This window comes from Mesoplodon densirostris, chromosome 1 (genome assembly GCF_025265405.1).
Source record: "Mesoplodon densirostris isolate mMesDen1 chromosome 1, mMesDen1 primary haplotype, whole genome shotgun sequence".
Classification (NCBI taxonomy): Eukaryota; Metazoa; Chordata; class Mammalia; order Artiodactyla; family Ziphiidae; genus Mesoplodon; species Mesoplodon densirostris.
The window spans coordinates 40971020-40991180 of NC_082661.1; the positions used below are offsets into that span (position 1 = coordinate 40971020).

The 20161-nt window shown below is 36.7% G+C and overlaps 1 protein-coding gene across 2 annotated transcripts in view; it reads left to right on the forward strand.

Annotated features, from left to right (window-relative positions):
- PRKG1 (protein kinase cGMP-dependent 1) overlaps positions 1-20161 on the forward strand; it is a 1262482-nt gene that overhangs the window by 59311 nt on the left and 1183010 nt on the right. The window contains exon 1 of one of the 2 annotated variants that reach the window (XM_060102651.1): positions 17093-17977. The exons of the other annotated variant lie outside the window; for it this stretch is intronic. Coding sequence (XP_059958634.1) covers positions 17667-17977 — 311 coding nt within the window. The 5' untranslated portion in view covers positions 17093-17666. Of the gene's footprint in view, positions 1-17092; positions 17978-20161 lie in introns of those variants that run through there. 2 annotated transcript variants of the gene reach the window in all.

The following is a 20161-nucleotide window of genomic DNA, read 5'->3' on the forward strand; positions in this document are numbered from 1 at the left end:
ATTTACATTTCCCTGTGAATTAATGAAATTGAGCATTTTCTCATATGTTTATTTACTATTTGGATAACCTATTTTGTAAAAATACTTGAAATTTTCAAGTTTTTTGCCAATTTCTCTACGGGATTATCTGTCTTCTGAATTTTAGGAATTCCAGATGTAGTCTGAGTATAAACTTTTTGCTGATTAAATATATATTGCAAATATCTTTTCCTATTTTGTAGTTTGCCTTTTAACTCTCTTAATAGTGTCTTTTTTTAAAATAAAATTTATTTTTTAGAGCACTTTTAGGTTCACAGCAAAATTGAGTGGGAGGTACAGAGATTTCCTGTACACCCCTTGCCCTCACATTTACACAGCCTCCCCTACTATCAAAATCCTGCACCAGAGTAGTGCATTTGTTACAACTGATGAGCCTACATGGACACATCATTATCACCCAAAGTCCGTAACTTACATTAAAGTTCATTCTTGGTGTTGTGCATTCTGTGGGTTTTTACAAATGTATAATGACATGTATCCACCTTAATGGTGTCTTTTGGTCAAAAGAATGCCCTATTTTTAATATAGTTCATTTCATGAAATTTTTTCCTTGTGGTAAGCGCTTTTTGCATCTTAAGACATCCTCTCCTAGTCTAAGTTGATGCATATGCTTTTCTATGTTATCTTTTAGAAGCTTCATATTTTATCTTTCACATTTAGATCTACAAATCACCTGGAATTGAATTACTGTGTATGGTATCAGGAAGGGTGCAAGATTCATTTTTTTCATATGGATAGTTGATTGATACAGCTCTATTTATTGAGCTGTTTATTTATTGAGCTCTATTTATTGAAAAGACTGTCATTTGTATAATGACACATTTGTTGTAAATCAAATGGCAAAAATATGTAAGTTTATTTCAGGACTCTATATCCTAGTCTGTTGAACCATTTGTTTATCTCTACACCACTACCACACTGTCAATTATGTGGCTTTATAGTAACTCTTGAAATGCAGTAGTGTATGTCCTCCAAATTTGTTCTTTTTCAAGATACTCTTAGCTGTTCTTATTGTTATGTAATTCCTTATAAATTTGGGAGAAAAACTTAAAGTTTTCCACAGAAAAACTTAAAATTTTGTTTGAGATTGAACTGAAACTTTGAATCCACCTAGAGAGAATTGACACTTTTACAATTTTGAGTCTTCTAATTTACAAACATGGCATAACTTTCCATTTGTTTATTCCTTCTTTAATTTTCTCTCAATAATTTGTTGAAGTGTTGTGTGTAGAAATCATTTAAATATTTCATTAATTGCATCCCTAGATATATGTTGTATTTTGCAGATATTAAAAATGGTATCATTTTGAAAAAATGTTTCTTTGCTTATTGCTGGTATAGAAAAATATTATTAATTTTTAACATTAGCTTTTTTTTTTTTTTTTTTGCGGTACGCGGGCCTCTCCTGTTGTGGAGCACAGGCTCCGGACGCGTAGGCCCAGCGGCCATGGCTCACGGGCCCAGCTGCTCCGCGGCATGTGGGACCCTCCTGGACCGGGGCACGAATCCGTGTCCCCTGCATCGGTGGGCAGACCCTCAACCACTGCGCCACCAGGGAAGCCTAACATTAACTTTTTATACACTGACCTTGCTAAAGTCACCTATTCTAATACTTTATCTGTAATTCTATGTACTTGAGTATGTAATATTCTTTCCTACTCTTTATGCATTTTATTTCTCTTTCTTACCTTATTTCAGTGGCCAGGACCTCATTTATAATGTTGAATAAGAGTACTGATAATGGGCATCATTTCTTTTTGTGATGTGAGGGGGAAATCTTTCAATATTTCACCAGTATGTGATGAAGTTTCTTGTAGATTTTTTTGGTAGATATCCTCCATCAGATAAGTACCCTTTTATGTCAAACTTTTCAAGATTATTTAAAAATCATAAATGGATATTGAATTTTATCAAATCCTTTTCTGTATCTGAGACAATTATTGTTATTGAGTTCTACCTGAATTCCACTACAATAAGAGTACATGATTTCAATACTTTGAAATTTGTTGAAACTTGTTTTATGGCCTGGAATATGGTCAATTTTAATAAAAATTGTTTATGCACTAGAAAATAATGTGCTCTGTAATTTTAGAGTGAGTGTTCTACGTATTACAATTAAATTTGTTAAATATGTTGTTCCAATCATCTATATCCTGATTAATTTTCTATCTCCTTTTCTATCAGTTATTGAGAGCAATAGTTGAAATAATCTAATAGGATTGGGAATTTGTGTATGTCTCCTCTTAGCACTAGGAATTTTTACTTCACATGTTTTGAGGCTGTTATTGAGTGCATATAAATTTAGAATTATAATTCCTTCATGATAAATCAACCCTTTGATTATTGTGACATGTTCCTCTTTATCTCTATTAATACTTATTTTCTTAAAATTTCTTTGGTATTAGTAGGGCTGCATCAGCTTGTTTTTCAGTTTGTGTTTAGTTTGTACACCTTTTTTACTCTAAACTATTCTGTTTTCTTATATAAAAATTGTTTCTTGTAATGTGTATATACTTGTTTTATTTTTAAGTTCCTGCAAACAATCTGTCTCGTAATTGGAGTATTTAATGTTTACATTGGTTTAGTAACTGGTACATTTTAGCTTAAATCTATCATCTTACTATTTGTGTTCTACTGTGTCTCCTTTTCTATTTAAGTTTTTCTCTCTTTTTGCCTATACTTGAATTAATAAATTATTTTTATTATTCTGTTTTCTATTCATCAATATTTCATTTATGCATTTATTTCTTTTAGCAGTTACTCTATACATTACAACATGCAATGCATCCTTGAACTAGCAAAATTAAAGTTAAATTAATGCTTTTATTACTTCTCAGGCAGTACAATGACCTAACAACACTATTAACTCTATTGGTCTCCTTCTATCTCTCATATTATTGTTGTCAGATGTTATTATTGTTTTGTACAGTAATCATTCATATAGATTTAACATATTTATTCTGATACTTATTTTTTCCTTCTGTCTTCATGATTTCATCTAATTTCATCTGATTTTATTTTCTTTCTTCCTGAAGAATGTTTTTTAGTGTCATCTTTAGTGTGGATCTGTTGGTGACAAATTCTCTGGGTTTTGTTTCTCTGAAAATGTATTTACTTGCTTTTATTTTCAAAAGATATTTTTGTCAAGTATAAAATTCTAGGTTGGCAGTTTTGTTTTCTTCTAACCCCTGGAAACTTCCATTCCATTGCCCTGAGGCTTTCATTGTTTCAATGGAAAAATCAACTGTCATCTTATTGTTGTTCCTTTGCATGGGATGAGTATTTTTCTCTGTCTGCTCTTAAGAGCTTTCTCTTTATTATTTTATTATGATTATAAGTAGTTTTATAATAATATATCTAGAGGTGTGTGTGTTTGTGTTTCTCTTTGTGTTTTGTATTTATTATGCTGTTGGTTTACTGTGCCTCTTAACATCATGGCTTGATATAGCTTTAATCAGTTTTGGAAAATTCATAGCCATTATTTCTTCAAATATTTCTTCTGCCCTATTCTCTCTTTCCTCTCTTTTTGGGACTCTTATTATATATAGATTAGACCTTTCCCTATGCCCCTGCATCTCATATCATTTTTTTCTGTATTTTATTAATTTTCTCTATTTAATCTAGCTATTTTCTTTGGACTTTTCTTCTTTTTTACTAATTCTGGCTCCTGTTGTTAAATGTAAGTGCAGAATTATGAAAATTTAGTTACTCTTTTTTTCAGTTCTAAAATTTCTTTCATAGTTTTCAGTTTTCTATTAAAGTTACCAACATTTCCATCATATTTCTAAGGCATATTTATCACAATTATTTCAAAGTCCATATCAGATAATTCCAACACCAGGATCTCCCATCAGTCTGCTTTTGTTTTTCTCATAGCTTTAGGTTATGTGGTATTGTCTCTGTATACCAAGCTATTTTTGATTGAATTCTGGATATTGTACATGAAAAATCATAGAGATAATTTGAGGTTCTGGGTGATGTGATCTTCCTCCAGTGAGGATTTACTTTTGCTCTTGACAGGCAGGCTGATGAGTGGCATGTCACCTTAGTCCAGTTATGGATTGAGAAGATTTGAAGATGAGTTTCCATCTTGATGAGTAATGGAATAATGTCAGTTAAGATTTAGCCTTATGGTTTTGAAATGGTTGGGCTTGGACTCCAGTTTTTGTCCCTTCAGCACCATGAGACTTTTAGAACCTTTGTTGGACTTCTTAGCCTCAGCTTCTCATCTGTACTATTATTTATCTTCTTAGGAGTGTTTTGCAATTGGTAAATGCCTCAAAATTTACCAATTTACCAATGAATGTTGGCTTGAGCACTTTTTTTCTCTGAGATATTAGCCCTTCAACTCCTTACTGCTTAGAAATTTTCCAGTGCCTTAAACATTTTCTTTTTTTTTGCCCAGTTTTTCTAGTTATTCTTGGTGGGAGGGTTGGTCAGCAACAAGCTAATTCTTTATTACTAGAAGAACAGTTGATAAAAGCTTTTAATAAATATCAAACAACTACTATCTAATTGAAACATGAAAGGTTTAAAAGAAAAGAACAAATAGGCTATTAATTTTGATTCATGGTAGTATTTTAAATTTTGATAATTTTGATAGGAGGATCTCAAAACTAATTTTTTAGAATGTCAATGTGCACTTTTAGAGAAACATTAATATTCATTTGAATTCTAACTTGAAAAAAAATTGGGTACACTTTATATACTGTTAAGAGTGTGCCAATTTTTGGCTCTTATGATGATATTTTTCCTTGTTAAGACTAATGTTAAAAGGTGATCAACATTGCCATTTATTGTCAGGAAGTTAATGAATACTTCACATTTCAAGTGTCTTGCTAAGAGTCATTATTTTCTAAATTAGTTTAGTTCCAGTAACTGTATAAATGTCAAGTTTCCATTTGTATTAGTAAAGAAATTCTAACAAATAGAGCTTATTTGAGGGTCTGCTAATTAATGTCAAAGGAAGCCAATGTGATTTACCTGCCAATATGATTTACTTTTATAATGAATATGTTAAACATATACAGTGCTCTGCTCATATGGAATAGAAAATGTGAACAGTAGAGGGTGCAATTGTACCTTTAGTTCTGTATTTTAGCCCTTAGAAATTAGTGTTTAATAGCTGAGAGAAAAATTTGAAGAATGTACTGTTCGCTGAAGCTGTACACTATTTATGGAAGTGTGTTTAAAATAAAATAATCCATGTAAAGTAGAAGTATAAATTTCACAATCATGTAATACTTTTCTTAACCTTGCACTTTTAGAAAGTGACAAATTTAAATCTCAATTAGAAACCATTTTCTAAAAAATATTATATTTATCTGAATAAAGAATGCTTTTTTATGTATAGAGAGGTAAGACATACATATCTCAATAAGATATTTTTCTTTTATAGAGCTTAATTACTGTTAATCACAGATATTTTTTCCTCTTGGGAAATACTGCTTCCAAAAGGATTATGTCTATTGATAACTGCAACACCACGAGACTCCTATTTCTTAAGGAAAAAATATAAATAAGACCTACTAGAAATAAATGATGCAATGTCAAAAGAGTTCTTACATTCAAATAGTTATTAACACAGCTTTTATTGAAGACCCAGAAGTTTCAGACAGTTGCAAATCAGAAACTTAGATTTCCATTTGAACCCTGAAGCAGCATTATACTATTGCAGTGCAAAGCTTTATTTATATAGATTTGTGGGGGATATGTGTGCAAAGCTTTGAATTCATATCTCCAGGTTAGACTCTCTTCCAGTACTAGGGGTCTCCTTTTGTTTTTTCATAGGAAAAGTATGGGCTTAGGTTTCTGTAAGTTTGACAAAAATTAGCTTTATCACAAAACCTATATTCCAGTGCAATGAATTTGAAGAACTTAGGAAACCTTCTTGCTGATTTTTTGAACTTATAGGAAACATCTACCAGAGAAATATTCCTTTTTTTTTTTGCATTAACAAACTCTATACTCCTGTCTTTTTGTTCAATTGGAAAGCAATTTAACATTTAGATTATTGCTAACACCGAAAGGTTAGCACTTCAGCGCTTGGCTAGTTAATTGTGGTATTCAGCTTATGCTTTTGTTTGAAGGGCCTCTTGTTATATTCTATAGAAAGAGCAAAAGAAAGAACAAGAGAGAGGAGAGGGAGGTGAGTATATCACTTTAAGAATTAAGTTATTGAATTAAAAGTATTATTAGAGATAAATTTGCTTTTTGAACTTCATTTCAATCTGAACTTCCAAAGCCATTGTAAATGAGGTGATCAGCCAGAATGTAAGTCTTGGTTAATAATCACTGCATAGGGTGATTACAAGTACTTTTACTGGAAGCATCTGCTTTCAAAATAATATCAACTGAGTTTTCTAAAAAGATGTAGGTATTAAGAAGGACTATTAAAAACAGGCCATATCCATAGGGCTTCCCTGGTGGGGCAGTGGTTGGGAGTCCGCCTGCCAATGCAGGGGACACGGGTTCGTGCCCCGGTCCCCGAGGATACCGCATGCCGCGGAGCAGCTGGGCCCGTGAGCCATGGCCGCTGGGCCTGCGCGTCCGGAGCCTGTGCTCGGCAACGGGAGAGGCTGCAGCGGTGAGAGGCCCGTGTACCGCTAAAAACAAAAACAAAAACAGGCCAAATCCAAATAAAACAGTCAGCTTTTTGAAGGAGTAGCTAGAATTTGTGAAGAAACAAAAGAAAAAAATTACAGAATTGCTGATGCTATAGATGCTGCCAGTGTTATATGAAAGAACACTGAACCTTGAAGACAGTATATTATAAGTCTCAAGTAAGCAAGACTCTGAGATTGTAGCAATTTAAAAGTGCATTAAGAGAGTTGATTGTGAGGTGTAACTTGAAAAGGTGTTTGGGTATCAAAAAATATCATTTCCTAGAAATATTTCAAGGTGGAGGTAGAAAACACAGTTATCATGGGTCTTAATCAGGCAAATACGTGGTTCAAAGAGTGATGTAAATGTTTTTATTTTTTCCTGCAGAAGGAAAACACATATTTAAACTAAGCCTCTGATTGATTTGATTTATTCCACACAGAACATGCAGAATTATAGAGAGCCAAAGTATCAATTTTCGGAAAAATCACCATATCATATTTTTCATGTCGCCTTTTGCTACTGTGTTATAGAGAAATTCATTACCTGTTTTCACTTCTAAGCTGCATTTACTACATTAATATTGGTTTTATATATATATACACACACACACACAACCCATATATCACATATACATCTATACACACCTGTGTATGTGCACACACACACATATTCCAGGCTAATTTTGGTCATAATATTTTAGTTTCAAAGGTTTTAACTAAGTTGATTATTTTAAGTGGTTAGACCCAAATTTGAACCTCCTGTCTAAGGGCAACAGATATCACAAATCTTTGCAGGAAGAACGCAGAAAATCAGTGCTATTTAGAACTCAGACAAACACTTGACTTGCAGAATTCCTGATTGAGACTTGAGATTTAGGAAAGCTGCCCCTCAAGGGTAATTATACTGAAGTTTCTGAGGCTTATGATACATGCATTTCTGAATGACACCCTAGTGAGGGGTGCAAACTCTGAAGCCCATCTTCACATTGCATCAAAGGATATTTAGTTCAGCTTGTGGATTGCATCTCTTGGTGGAGAAAGGGGAGAGAGGGACAATTTTTCTGTTTATTGATGGTGGTGTGTTGTAAATACTAAATAAATATTTGTTGAATTCATTCATTTAGTCCTACCTTTGTCCATTCAATGCAGCTAACAAATATGTAGGAAGGGCCTACTTGTTCTGAGTGTTGGTGGACAAAATAGAGTTCCTTGCTTTCTTGGAGTTTACAGTCTAATGGATAAGGTAGCTACTTAACAAATATCCTTGCAAATAATATATAATTAGAAATGATGAAAGTGCTATTATAAGGGAAAATATTATAGAGATGATTCAGAAGGGTTATCAGAAGAAGTGATATTTGAGAAAAGAATAGAAGAATGAGTTAGTTGAGTTATTGACTCAAAAGAGGGAATGTGGTGATTGGGAAGCAGTGGGATTGGGATTTTTGGGTAGTGAAAGGGGTTAGGAGAAGGATTTTCCAGGCAGGGAGAGAATGACCAGTGGAAAAGTTCTAAAATGTTAAAATGAAATTGCTTGGTGCCTGGAGATTTATAATAACTAAAAGGTTAGTTTAACACTTATATAATTCATTATTAATCAATTGCTCTCCTGATTGCAGTCCCATTGTAATTTTCCCTTGAATATTTTCCAACCTGAGCAAGAATCCTATGACCCAGCCTAATTTTAAAGAGAGGAAATGTGACTGTGGGTCAAATGGCAATGTTAGTCATTCCTGTAAGCACCAAATTTGTCATATGCTCATGGTTTTCTGTCATGTCATTGGCTGTGGTGACAGGCTGGGTAAATTGTGGTTTTAAAGGGGAGATACTGGTGGTTGGCAGTACTGTTGGTGGTTCCAGAACTGTATATTCTTGTCCCTGATACTGCTGTGTATGTAAATACTGATAAGGAATTCCACAAATGGGGAAGGTGCTTGTAGTTTTTAATAAATTGTCTAATTTATCTTTAAACATTAAACACCATATACATTCAGGTTCATCACTTAAAGTATTAGAACAGAGAAAGTCTAGTTGTTTAAATCAACTGTATATATTTACTATATATTTATTTTGGAGATTAACAATACACATGGGAAAATTAAAAATTCTGAAAAAAATAATAGACAGAAATCTGTTTTGTTGAATTTTTTCAGTGTCTCCCAAACATTTTTGGCCTGGAACACTTTTTAGTTATACTAATAACCATTTGAAGGAACTAGTATTCTTTTAGTTCATATTTTGAGGAAATACTGGGTTGTAATGTATGTTCTAATGGGTGAGGGCTCTCAATTAGAGTTACTGGGTTGCTAGCAAAGCTGTCCATTGACCACTGAGTTGAGCTTTTGTACCAGCTGTTACCATGTGCTTTTCCTTGGTTATTTGTGTTTTCTTCATCAATTATTCCAATTTCTCACAATTGGCTATTCCCTCATTCCAGAATATGAAAATTATGTAATGTGTTAATAATTTGCTTGTAGATAGATTAGTGATTAAAAGATCATATACTTAGAATATTAAAGTACAAAATTATTTTATTTGAAAATATTAGTGTAATACAAATTTTAAGTGCTATGTATTTCAATGCATTTTAAAATACATCTTTACTGTCTTTGTTTTTTTCCTTTGCAGAAGTTTTGTAGGGTACTCCAGTAGAACATACTAAATGAATAAAATCACATTTTGGCATATTCTAAAGTTAAATGGTCAAAATGTCATTGATCATTAAAAATGTCAAATGGTCTCAGACCAATTATATGATTTGAGGGACTCAAACAAGTGTCACTGTTTGAATTCTGAGAGTTCACAGTTTAGGTGTTACCTTTTAATTTCTATAAATTGCAGACAAATTTTCTCTTTCTTGGTAATGATGTCTTTCGTATTTTAAGGACTTTAAAAACCCTGTAATGTGAGGACACCTGAGTTGTGTATCTGGAAATAGAAAAAGAGAGATGGTTTACTCTATTTCCCCATATAGATCTTTGTCAAATAAGGTAGATGCAAAAAATGCATCCACCTCATGTACCTACCTTTACTTTGACATAAACGAGGGTTGATTTGGAGAGTGTGGTGGTGTGGTTTATATTTCATACCTGTGAGGCACGTGTGAAAAAAAACACACACACACACTCTCTCTCTCTCTCTCTCTCCTTCATGTAATGTAGATCCCCAAATTAGCAACAAAAGTTCCATATGGTTTGAGTACATCGAGAAGCATACTAGAACTAATTAGACATTTCAAAGACATTTAATTATATTTTGTTCTCTGCAGCAAATTAAAGTGTTCTGAATTGACTTTAACAACTATTAATTTTTAAGAGATAAGAGGATTTTCATGTGAATTGAGTCAGACTTCTAGGTACAGTATAAATAAAATGGCCAGTGAATGCATATTATAACTTTCAGAACACTATGCTGAGAATTAGGAGACTTAGGTTTTAAACTCTGCCTTGGGTGAGTCATTTAACTTCCTTGGCCTTTAACTTTCCTGAAATTTGAAATGAGGAGGTTGAATTACATAATCTCTCTGGTACATTCCAGCTCAAAATTCTGTAATATCCATGATTAGTAAAGAATAAGACCTTTGCTTTGTTTGTTTATTTTAGGAGGTGGGGAAGGGTGGGATGTCAAACCATGGCAGATGTTGTCATCAGTCCTTCAGTTCTTTGTATTTTGGGAGTGCCTGTGAGAGGGGCATAAAGTAACTGAAACGATGGGCCATGTGTGGAAATGCTGCTACTGTAGGTGAGTTTCAGTTCTGTGACAGCTGAGAGTTACTTGCTGGGTACTGAGACAGGGTCTGACCAGTGGACACTGCAAAGTGGAAACAAGCAGTTTTCACCAAGTTCTCTATGTGCCTAACAGCAGCAGTTGCTTTTAACCTTCCACAAATAAATTTTTGAAGGTTACCCTGTCATTTTTTCCACTTAAAATTGGCATTTAACATAGATGCTTTTCTAAGGAAGATAGATAGATAGAATTTTGACTGTACTGTATTCTATGAAAAACTTATATGAATTTTTCATAATAACTCCTTAAATTAACTCTGATTCTTGAGTAAAGACATTCTTACATACTGCAATGACTCAAACAGACACTAATTCTTCTGCTTCATACCAACAAAAATGTAGAAATCCCTATTTTTTATTTATTTGTATGGGGCATTAAAACCATATGATACTTTACATATTGCTGTTTGGGGCAACTTATTTATTGTATAGGTGTTTGCATGTTTGTTAAGTTTAAATTTGAGCAACTAATATTTAAAGTATTCTTACCTACCAGTCTGTGCTTTGAAAAATGAATTTTAAAAAATCCAGTCTGAACAAGGGAGAAATTATTCTTTTCTAGAAATATACATTGGGCAAAATGACTGATCATTTTGCATTTGGTTACAAATACATAGCAAATAGTGTATGCATCCTTGTTCCAAGGGTGACGCTTTCATAAATATCAGGTACCATATTTTGGCCCTAGAATGATATCTATTTGTTTTACCAGCCTACTACTTCATTTGCCTATCATTAGAGATGGATTTCTGGATTTCCATCTCATGATTATATAAACATCAAATATCAAGCGTTTCTTTAATTTGAAGCTAGTTAAGTTCATGAGAGTGAAGATTTCTATATATGTCCCTACTGTATCTTTTTGACTGCAGCTTCCCCTATCCTCCAAAGCTCTGACATTCTCACAGTCGAAACAAATGTCTTGCCACCTTTCTCTTGCCCAGTTCATTCAAGTTATTTACTGATAAAACCCCGATTCACTCAAACTTCTATTTTATTGTTTTTCTTACATTTTCAATACTTTCCCACCTTGCTAATTTTAATAAGTTCGCTAGCAAAGTATGGTTTTTCACTTTTACTTTAAATTTTGATTACAAAACAAGTGGGAAGAAAATGACCAAGTTATATCAGCTGCTAAATGCTATTTAAAATAAAAGTGACAATAAAAAAATCATTGACTCAGAGCTATTCTCCTCTAAGTCACATGCTGTCAAATGTTTTCAAATGCAAAATTACTTTTGCAAATATTTTTGAATATTTTGTGGGAAATATTGATGCATTGAGTTAGGAAATGATGTACATTTAATATGCTAGAAAAATCACTGAAATGGAATTAAGAAACTAATTTCTCAATCAGATACGGGAGATATTAGTATGTAATATCTCATGCATATATTCACTGGACTTAAAATTCAGTAAAATATTTTGTGAAGAAAGCATTTTAAATGCCATTTTACGCATTAAAAATGTTTCCATTGGGCTTCCCTGGTGGCGCAGTGGTTGGGAGTCCGCCTGCCGATGCGGGGGACGCGGGTTCGTGCCCCGGTCCCGGAGGATCCCACATGCCGCGGAGCGGCTGGGCCCGTGAGCCATGGCCGCTGGGGCTGTGCGTCCGGAGCCTATGCTCAGCAGCGGGAGAGGCCACAGCAGTGAGAGGCCTGCATACTACAAAAAAAAAAAAAAAAAAAAGTTTCTATTTATGAAAGAACCATGGAAAACTTAATACTTTTCTTCTTAAAAAACTTTTATTTCTTTTGGTCTTTGGAAATGGTCAGCTGAGTAAAGAGTACAAAGAAATTGTCTTCTTGGTAGATAGTGCATGGATTTCCATGCACATTAGTTTAGGCTAGGGTCCAATAATAACTTACCATCGTCTTAAGCAGTGGAATATAAGAATTCATTTCAAATAATATTAACTATGACACTAATTCGGTATTAAACTCTAAGCACATTAGCAAGTATGGTACAATGCACTATTACTTTCCAAGTCTCTGCAGTAAGTTTTTCATCATTAATGTTTTATGGTTTTCTTTTTCCTTTTCCATCCAGAACTTATCATTTCGGTAGTATGACTTCTAAACAACTCAACCATTAGAATTTTTACTTATATTCATTTAAATATGCATTCCTGGTGGCCAAATCTAGCCACCAACACAGTGGTAAGAATAATCTAATTTTATAGGACTTAATCAAATAGCAGGAGCTTGAATTGTTGTGCTTAATCTATAGGAAGCCAATCTGTCTAAATTCTAGTTTTTTATAAGAAAGATAAACCAAAAAGAGAGCCTTGAATCCTTGTCTAATTTACCAAAGTATAATTAAAATTCTGTTGTCTGACTCATCTCCCCTTACAGTCCAAAGACAATTCATGTGGTGTATTATGCATTGAAATGGGATGATTGCTTTCCTAAAACATATTCACACAAACAAATGCACAAGTGGGTTTATAATGTGCTTAAAATAATAGGTATTATTATTACAGATCTTCCTTGGTTTTACTTTTCTGTCAGTAACTTTGAACACAAACTGTGAAAATATAAAATAGAGAGGTTCTGTTCTGCAATCCTGAATTATATAGGGCGACCAACCATCCTGGTTTGCCCAGGACCAAGGGGGTACTTAGGACTCCAGTTTAAAAACTAGGACAGTCCCAAGCAATTTTAATATGAAAACAAGGACAGTCCCAGGCAAATGGGTGCAAGTTGGTGACACTAAACCAAGATGAAATGGGGCTGAAGTGGAGACAGTTTTGGGAAAAGGAACTTTTAAAAAATCTTTTCCTGCTCCTTTAGGATTTTCCAAATGTCTCCTCTTTCCACATACCCAACCCCAAAGTCAGGCTAGTTAATGTTAAGTAATGTTTTATATCTCGGGATCCAGAACATGGCATTAGCAACCCTTGGAAGTCCTGCAGAAGGCAGTGAGGGGCAGGGGGTATGGGATTGAGCTCTGCATCAAATGGTCTTTATTTGAATCCAGGCTTTGATATTCATTGGGTGGGAGATCCTCTGCCTCCCTTTTGTCAAATATAAATGGAAATAATAATAATGTCCAACTTGTAGGGTTAAATGAACAGTGCCTGTCTTGCATTAAGAGCTTCAGGAAGTTAGTTATTTTTCTTGTGGTCTTGATTATGAAGAACAGTTTTGAGCAAGCCAGTATGTTTACTAGTAATAGTAACCTTCATATCTAGATTCTTAGGGTTACTTGTTACTTCTAGCAATTTTCTGCAAGGGGAGGCTTCCATGACCCAAAACATAGCTCATCTATGTTTTGTTTGTTTTTGGTTTTGGTTTTTGCTGTTCAAGACATGTACATGAAATGGCAGAAGAAAATTTCAAACTTTGGACTCCTGCAGGAAATGTAGCACCAGTGGAATGGGCAGCTGGATGAAGAAATTATCAGAGTTCTTTTACAGATAATTATGTTTTTAATGTAGGATAATAAATTCTAAAGACTTTATTTTTTTTAATGGCCAGTATTATGATAATGCTGAATTACTGAATGTCTCATTAAGTGATTCTGAGATTCCATTAAGGAAGGTGTGATAATATTTATTCTCAATCATGAGGGTTGCATGCAAAATTGAAGAGCATCAATATGCCACAGGTGGGTCTGGCTACTGGTGGAACTTTGCTTCCATTAGAGCTACAACAAAGAGAGACTGCTGAAAGTAGGTTGTGAGTTGACTATGGAATTCTAGTGTATAAATTAAGTTCCTTCAAAATTGCATTGTTGGGCTTCCTGGGTGGCGCAGTGGTTGAGAGTCCGCCTGCTGATGCAGGGGACACGGGTTCGTGCCCCGGTCCGGGAAGATCCCACATGCCGCGGAGCGGCTGGGCCCATGAGCCATGGCCACTGAGCCTGCGCATCCGGAGCCTGTGCTCCGCAACGGGAGAGGCCACAACAGTGAGAGGACCGCATACCGCAAAAAAAAAAAAAAAAAAAAAAAAAAAAAAAATTGCATTGTTCTGTGCTTCAGCATCTAACATCAAGACTTCATCCCAGAAAGGCAGTGGGAGAGCTCAATATATGCAGTTCCACTCCATTTCAAATTTGTGGTAGCCTAATAGCAGGAAGTAGACTTGTGCCTGATCTGTGATATTATAACTTAGCCAATTAAGTTTACTATAAGACATATAGTAAAATCTGTCTGTTGAAATGAAACTACAAAACCTTGATTATTTATGTAAAATTTATTTCCAGCATTTACCAATACAATGCAAAAGATATTTAAGAAAATATTGGAATCACTCAAAAGGTTGAGATAGAAAACCAGGGTCCCTCAGGATTTAAACAAGCAGTCAAGAACATCATTGAAAAACTTACTTAAAATATTTATTTTGACTTTAAAAATGGAAGAGAAAAGCCTAGCATTCTGGACTTTGCATATACAATTATAAAGTATTTAAGGGCAATTTTACTTTTTCATTATATAGGCTAATACAACCAAATATGTTCTTACACCTTGAATACCTTTTAAAGTGTAAGTCAATTGTAATAGTCATATCTTCTCAGCTGTTTAGTTTCTTTGCATTTATTACAACAGATTCCTGACTCTCACTATGGGATTCATCAAGGAATATATTTTGTATCACAAGAATTCCATTTAAAATGAAAATGTAACATGGATATATCCTATAGTGGCATGTAGATATGATAGCTTAAATAATGAAAAATATTTACATAACAGTGGAAGAAACTTCACTTTTGTTAAAAAAAACTGACTTTTTTTTTGGTTGAACTGCTATTTTTTATTTTGGGGGGAAAATGCTTTAGTTTCTTTTATCCTTTTTACATCCTTTCTACAAATGAAGAAGAAGCTTCTCTACTTTGTGCTGCTCAAAGACATTAAGTAAACCCCATTTAAGCCTCAAATGAACCTTAAAACATAACTCTGCTTAGCAGTTGTCTAATGATGTCCCCTATACATTGCTCCTGATATATTTTTAGACATAAACTCTTGGGCTCCTGGACCCTATAATAGATCTATAGGGAAAAAAAAAGTCTCATTTAGTTTTAGACATTTTGCCATGGAATTAAAGAATTCCCATAGGTTAAATAAGATAAGAATTTGGCCTTTTTCCTGGGAGAAGGAAAATGTCACGGAAGCTCTTTTAGAATGGAGTCAGATATACAAAGCCAGAGCACTTCTGCTTGGTTTAGTTTTAATTAAAACAACAATAATTCAGAACTCCTACTTGCTGCTATCAGTATCTGTAAGTTATTCATGTTTATTTTGGGGAATTATCCACTTTATATATTACATTCTGAAAGAAATACACTTCTGAAAATATCCATGTTGGAAAGCAGAAAAATTAAGTGTTTTATATCATTTGTACTGAGAGAATTAAATCATCATCTGGGTGGAAGAATGTTTAGGACTATATATCCTTTTTCATTTATACTTCTAATTACAAACAAGTACACTTTAAATCAAAAAGCTTATAAATGTGACATTGGCTAGCTGGTTCTGTTCTTTTCTTTCCTCCCCTCCCCCTCCCCATTCTTTTCTTCTTCTTACTTAGATAGAACAGGCTGTGTATTCAATAGCAAAAGTGAGCACTTCTTTGGGGGGGACGGATATATATGTCCTTGGCTAAATTTAGATTCCAGTGAATAGTTCTGGATTGCAATTCAGAATTTTGATCTATTTTCTACTTACTTTATTTTATTTGGTGTTAAGGAATGGCCAAATAGAGCATCGAGGATTATAACACTGAGTTCTCAAGAACAGTAATTAGAGGACTGCAGTAAAGATGCTAAAATTTTAAATGATTTGGTGAAGATTTAGGTAAATATGTGGAATTTAAGTAAGTATTATGGAGGATTCTAAACACGATGGGAGAATTACCCTTGGACAGAAAGGATGCTACCTAAATTGTCATCATTTTAGGAACTATTGAGCAGGCAGGGATGGGGTCGGAGGTGGGAGTAGGTGGAGGGGGGCGGCACTTTATCACAGCCCGTCTAGGGTCCTCCTTTTCTTTAAGATTTTCCCTCTTCTTCGAAGTTTGTGTCTTGCCATTCAAGTGGAAGGATACAGCCCTAACGGCTTGGTTGTCAAGGAAGTAATTTCAAAGATATGGTTCCATTTCAGGATGAACTTTTTGGAACTCTGCAACGATTTTGACCCGCCATGCGCTCCCCGCCCCGAATTCAGCACAGGAAAGGAGCAAGACCCTTCCATAAACTATTCCGCAGACACTGGCTTAAGTGGGAGGGGCAGTGGGGAAGCTGAGCAGCCCTCTGGGGCCCAATCCCGTTTCGACCCTTGCCCCCAAAAGAGTTCATTAATCCGTGTTTGAAAGGAGCGGAAAGGGGAGTCATTCGCAGGAGCTGGCAATACTGACGGGGGAGAAAAAAAATCAGAAGCTTCCCCTCCCGCATCCCGAAAGGCGCCTGGATGTGAATGCAAGTCCCTCCCCTGCACGGATACGCTCTCCTTTCCTGAGAGGCAAGTTTGTTTTCAAGCGTTAGCCACCTGTGTGAGGCGCTCCCCGTGAGAAAGGCTGCGTGGAAGACGCGCGAGCTCAGCCACAGGCTGGGGAGCCTTTCCTGGTGAGACTGGCGGTCCAGACACCTGCAGAACTCAGCGCGCTGAGGATGCAGAGCCCGCTCTGCTCTCCCTCGTCGCCAGGACTGTAGCCCCACGTCCTCCAGCCTGGTATGCTCTGGAGCCGGCTAACGCTTTCCGAGTTTGCGCGGGGTCCTCTCGGTCCTCTCCCGCCCGCCTCCCCGCCCCCAAAGTAGTGCTCCCGCCTCGCTCCGCCCGCGCAGCCCTCGGCGCGCTCAGAGGTTTATCTGGCTCCCCACACGCTCCGCCGGCTTCCTCCGGCGCCCGGCGTGAGTGACCCGGGCACGCCCGCCCGCCCGCCGCGGCCTCGGAGCTCCCATCCGAGTCCCTTCTCCCGCTCCCCTGCCATCGCGCTCCCGGCTCTTCTCCCTGGCGCCGCGGCGCCCACCGTGGTTCAGGCTGAATCCGGTTCGACCTGCCTTTTGGCTCATCCCCGCTCTCAGCCTCACAGCCCGGGGAAGTGGAATCTGCCCTGAAACTCTCGGTGGCTGGAGCCGGGAGACTGGGCATGCTCAGAAGCCAGGGCTGGCTTTGGTCTCAAGTAGGAAGCTTTCGCACTCGGGAGGCAGCAGCGACTTTGGGGAAAGTTGATCGGAGAGGGGAGGACGCCCCAAGACGCGGAGCAGCGGCAGGAAGGAGCCCCCGGCAGCCCGGAGGAGCATGGGCACCCTGCGGGATTTACAGTACGCGCTCCAGGAAAAGATCGAGGAGCTGAGGCAGCGGGATGCTCTCATCGACGAGCTGGAGCTGGAGTTGGATCAGAAGGACGAACTGATCCAGAAGCTGCAGAACGAGCTGGACAAGTACCGCTCGGTGATCCGGCCGGCCACCCAGCAGGCGCAGAAGCAGAGCGCGAGCACCTTGCAAGGCGAGCCGCGCACCAAGCGGCAGGCGATCTCCGCTGAGCCCACCGCCTTCGACATCCAGGATCTCAGCCATGTGACTCTGCCCTTCTACCCCAAGAGTCCACAGTAAGCAGGGGTTTCGCTCCGGGTCCGTGTGGCACCCTGTCGGTGGGGAGCTGCGGGTCTCTGTATTGTCTGTCGGCCCCCGCCCCTCCCGCTTGCCGTGTCTGTCCTCATCCTCAGAAATGTTTCATTTTAACGGGCACTTCTTGCGGGGCTGTGCACGTTTCTCAGAGTCAGACTCACTGCACCTACGTTGCCTTCGTGTCTTTGTCAGATGTCAAGCTATTCTTTCTTTCTTTTTTTTTTAAACAAACACATACATTCATATAGGCCACCTACTGTACGTAGAGTTTGAATGCGCCCCCGGTGTGTGTCCAGCTTTGTATGTGTGAGTGTGAGAAGAGGAATAGAAAGCCCCGTCTCCCAAATGCCCTGGCAAACCTGCCCAACCGGATAATCCTAACTGCAGGCTCATCAGACTTGAAATGAAATGAATCTGCTATCACCCTTACTTTCTATGCTTTTGTGGCGCTCCCGGATTTATCTACATGCCAGCGTTTCTCGCTGGTACCGTTCAAAGCTGATGTTCTGGCATCATCAAAGTGTCCAAAATAAGCAAATACACATATCAGAGGGAAGATTTTTTGATTTTCAGAATTCGACGACATTTACAATCCACAAATGGAAGCCTAGTCTGTTGATTTTTTTAAAAAATATTTTTTAAATAACATCTGAGGGAGAATATTGCTTATTTTCCTTAAGGAATTTATATAATGTTGCTAATGGGGTGCCTCTGTCTCCCAAGAGGGTTGCATGTTTCTAGGGTCAGATACAGAGAAGTACACTTATCTTTATTGACAACGTGGGCACATTGTTTGCCTTACTCCTGGCTTCTGAAGCAACTACTCTGGTATTGTTCTAGTATTTTAGACAACTGTGTAGTTCTGATGTCAGTGAGCTTCACAACTTGGGTGGGAAAATTGAATGAAGCCTGTTATACACCACTCAACTCAGAGTTCTTATGGAGAGTAAAGTGGCAGGAGCATGAAGTTAATATAGAATGAGCACCCAGATGAATGGTATTTTAAGTTAATAGATAACGACATTATTGATAAAACGAAGGGTTTTGTTACTCTATTCCTAACAGCATCACGTTGGCTGGATGACACGTGTTACATAATAATATGAGGTCCCTGGGAACCCTTCACTTTATAAACACAAAGATTTAATATAAGGAGAAAGAGTATTTGATTGTCTCCATTTGTATTTATTGGATGTGTGGGGGGGTGGTGGCTTGTGAGTATGTACTAAGGATACTTTTGAAAACTTAGACGTGTAACTATCCTTGTTGGTTGCAGTAGAGCATCTGCTGTTCCTCATGCAGGTTTAGTTTAAGGAGAAGTTTGTATTCTGTGAGTGTGGGGAAGAGACAATAAGGATAAACATTTCTGAGATTCTAACCTCACAGAGTTGCCCTAATAGTTCAGTTCAGTGGATTTAGATCTGCTTTTGAAACCTGAATGATCTGAATCCACTTCAGCTTTCCCCGGTAAGTTAATTTGCAGTCCTGACATGCTTGCCTGTTTTACCTAATGAGGTACATGGCCATCTCTCCAGGGCCAAGTTTTGCATAATGAAAAAAATAAGTCAAAGACAGCTCTCTGCATCTTTTGGCATTCCATAGGATCTCATTTTAGTATCTAAAGGAATTTGGAGTAACTCAGAGAAAACTCTGCTTTTATAAAAAGATGATTTTAATAGGTTTTATTTGAAGCATGATCAAGCCAGCTGATAACTCCGGTGAAACATTCTATCAGACAAGATATAAAGGAATCTAGGCAGTAGGGACTGATCTGTATAATGTGGTAAGTTTTAGAAATCTCTTAGTGCTTGACATGTAGAGCAACTAGATTTTTAAAAAAATCCATGATGGAAGATGAAATTAGTGTGGCAAATAATTCACAACATTCTGTCATAATAAACATTTTATCTGTTGAACCATACTGTGCGTTCTGATATTTATTTAATAACTTGTGCTTTAAGGAAGTCAACTATTAAGGTATCACCGTGATGGTTTTGGTGATTCTGAAAGATTATACTGAAGAAAACGATAGAATGAATGTCTTCCAAGCTTAAATAATTTTGGAAAAACATCTGTTCTTTTTTCACACTTACATAAAGAAAACTAGAATAAAATTTGCTTAAGTGTAGAGTACCTTTGGTAAGAGAAAGAGAAGTATATTGTAT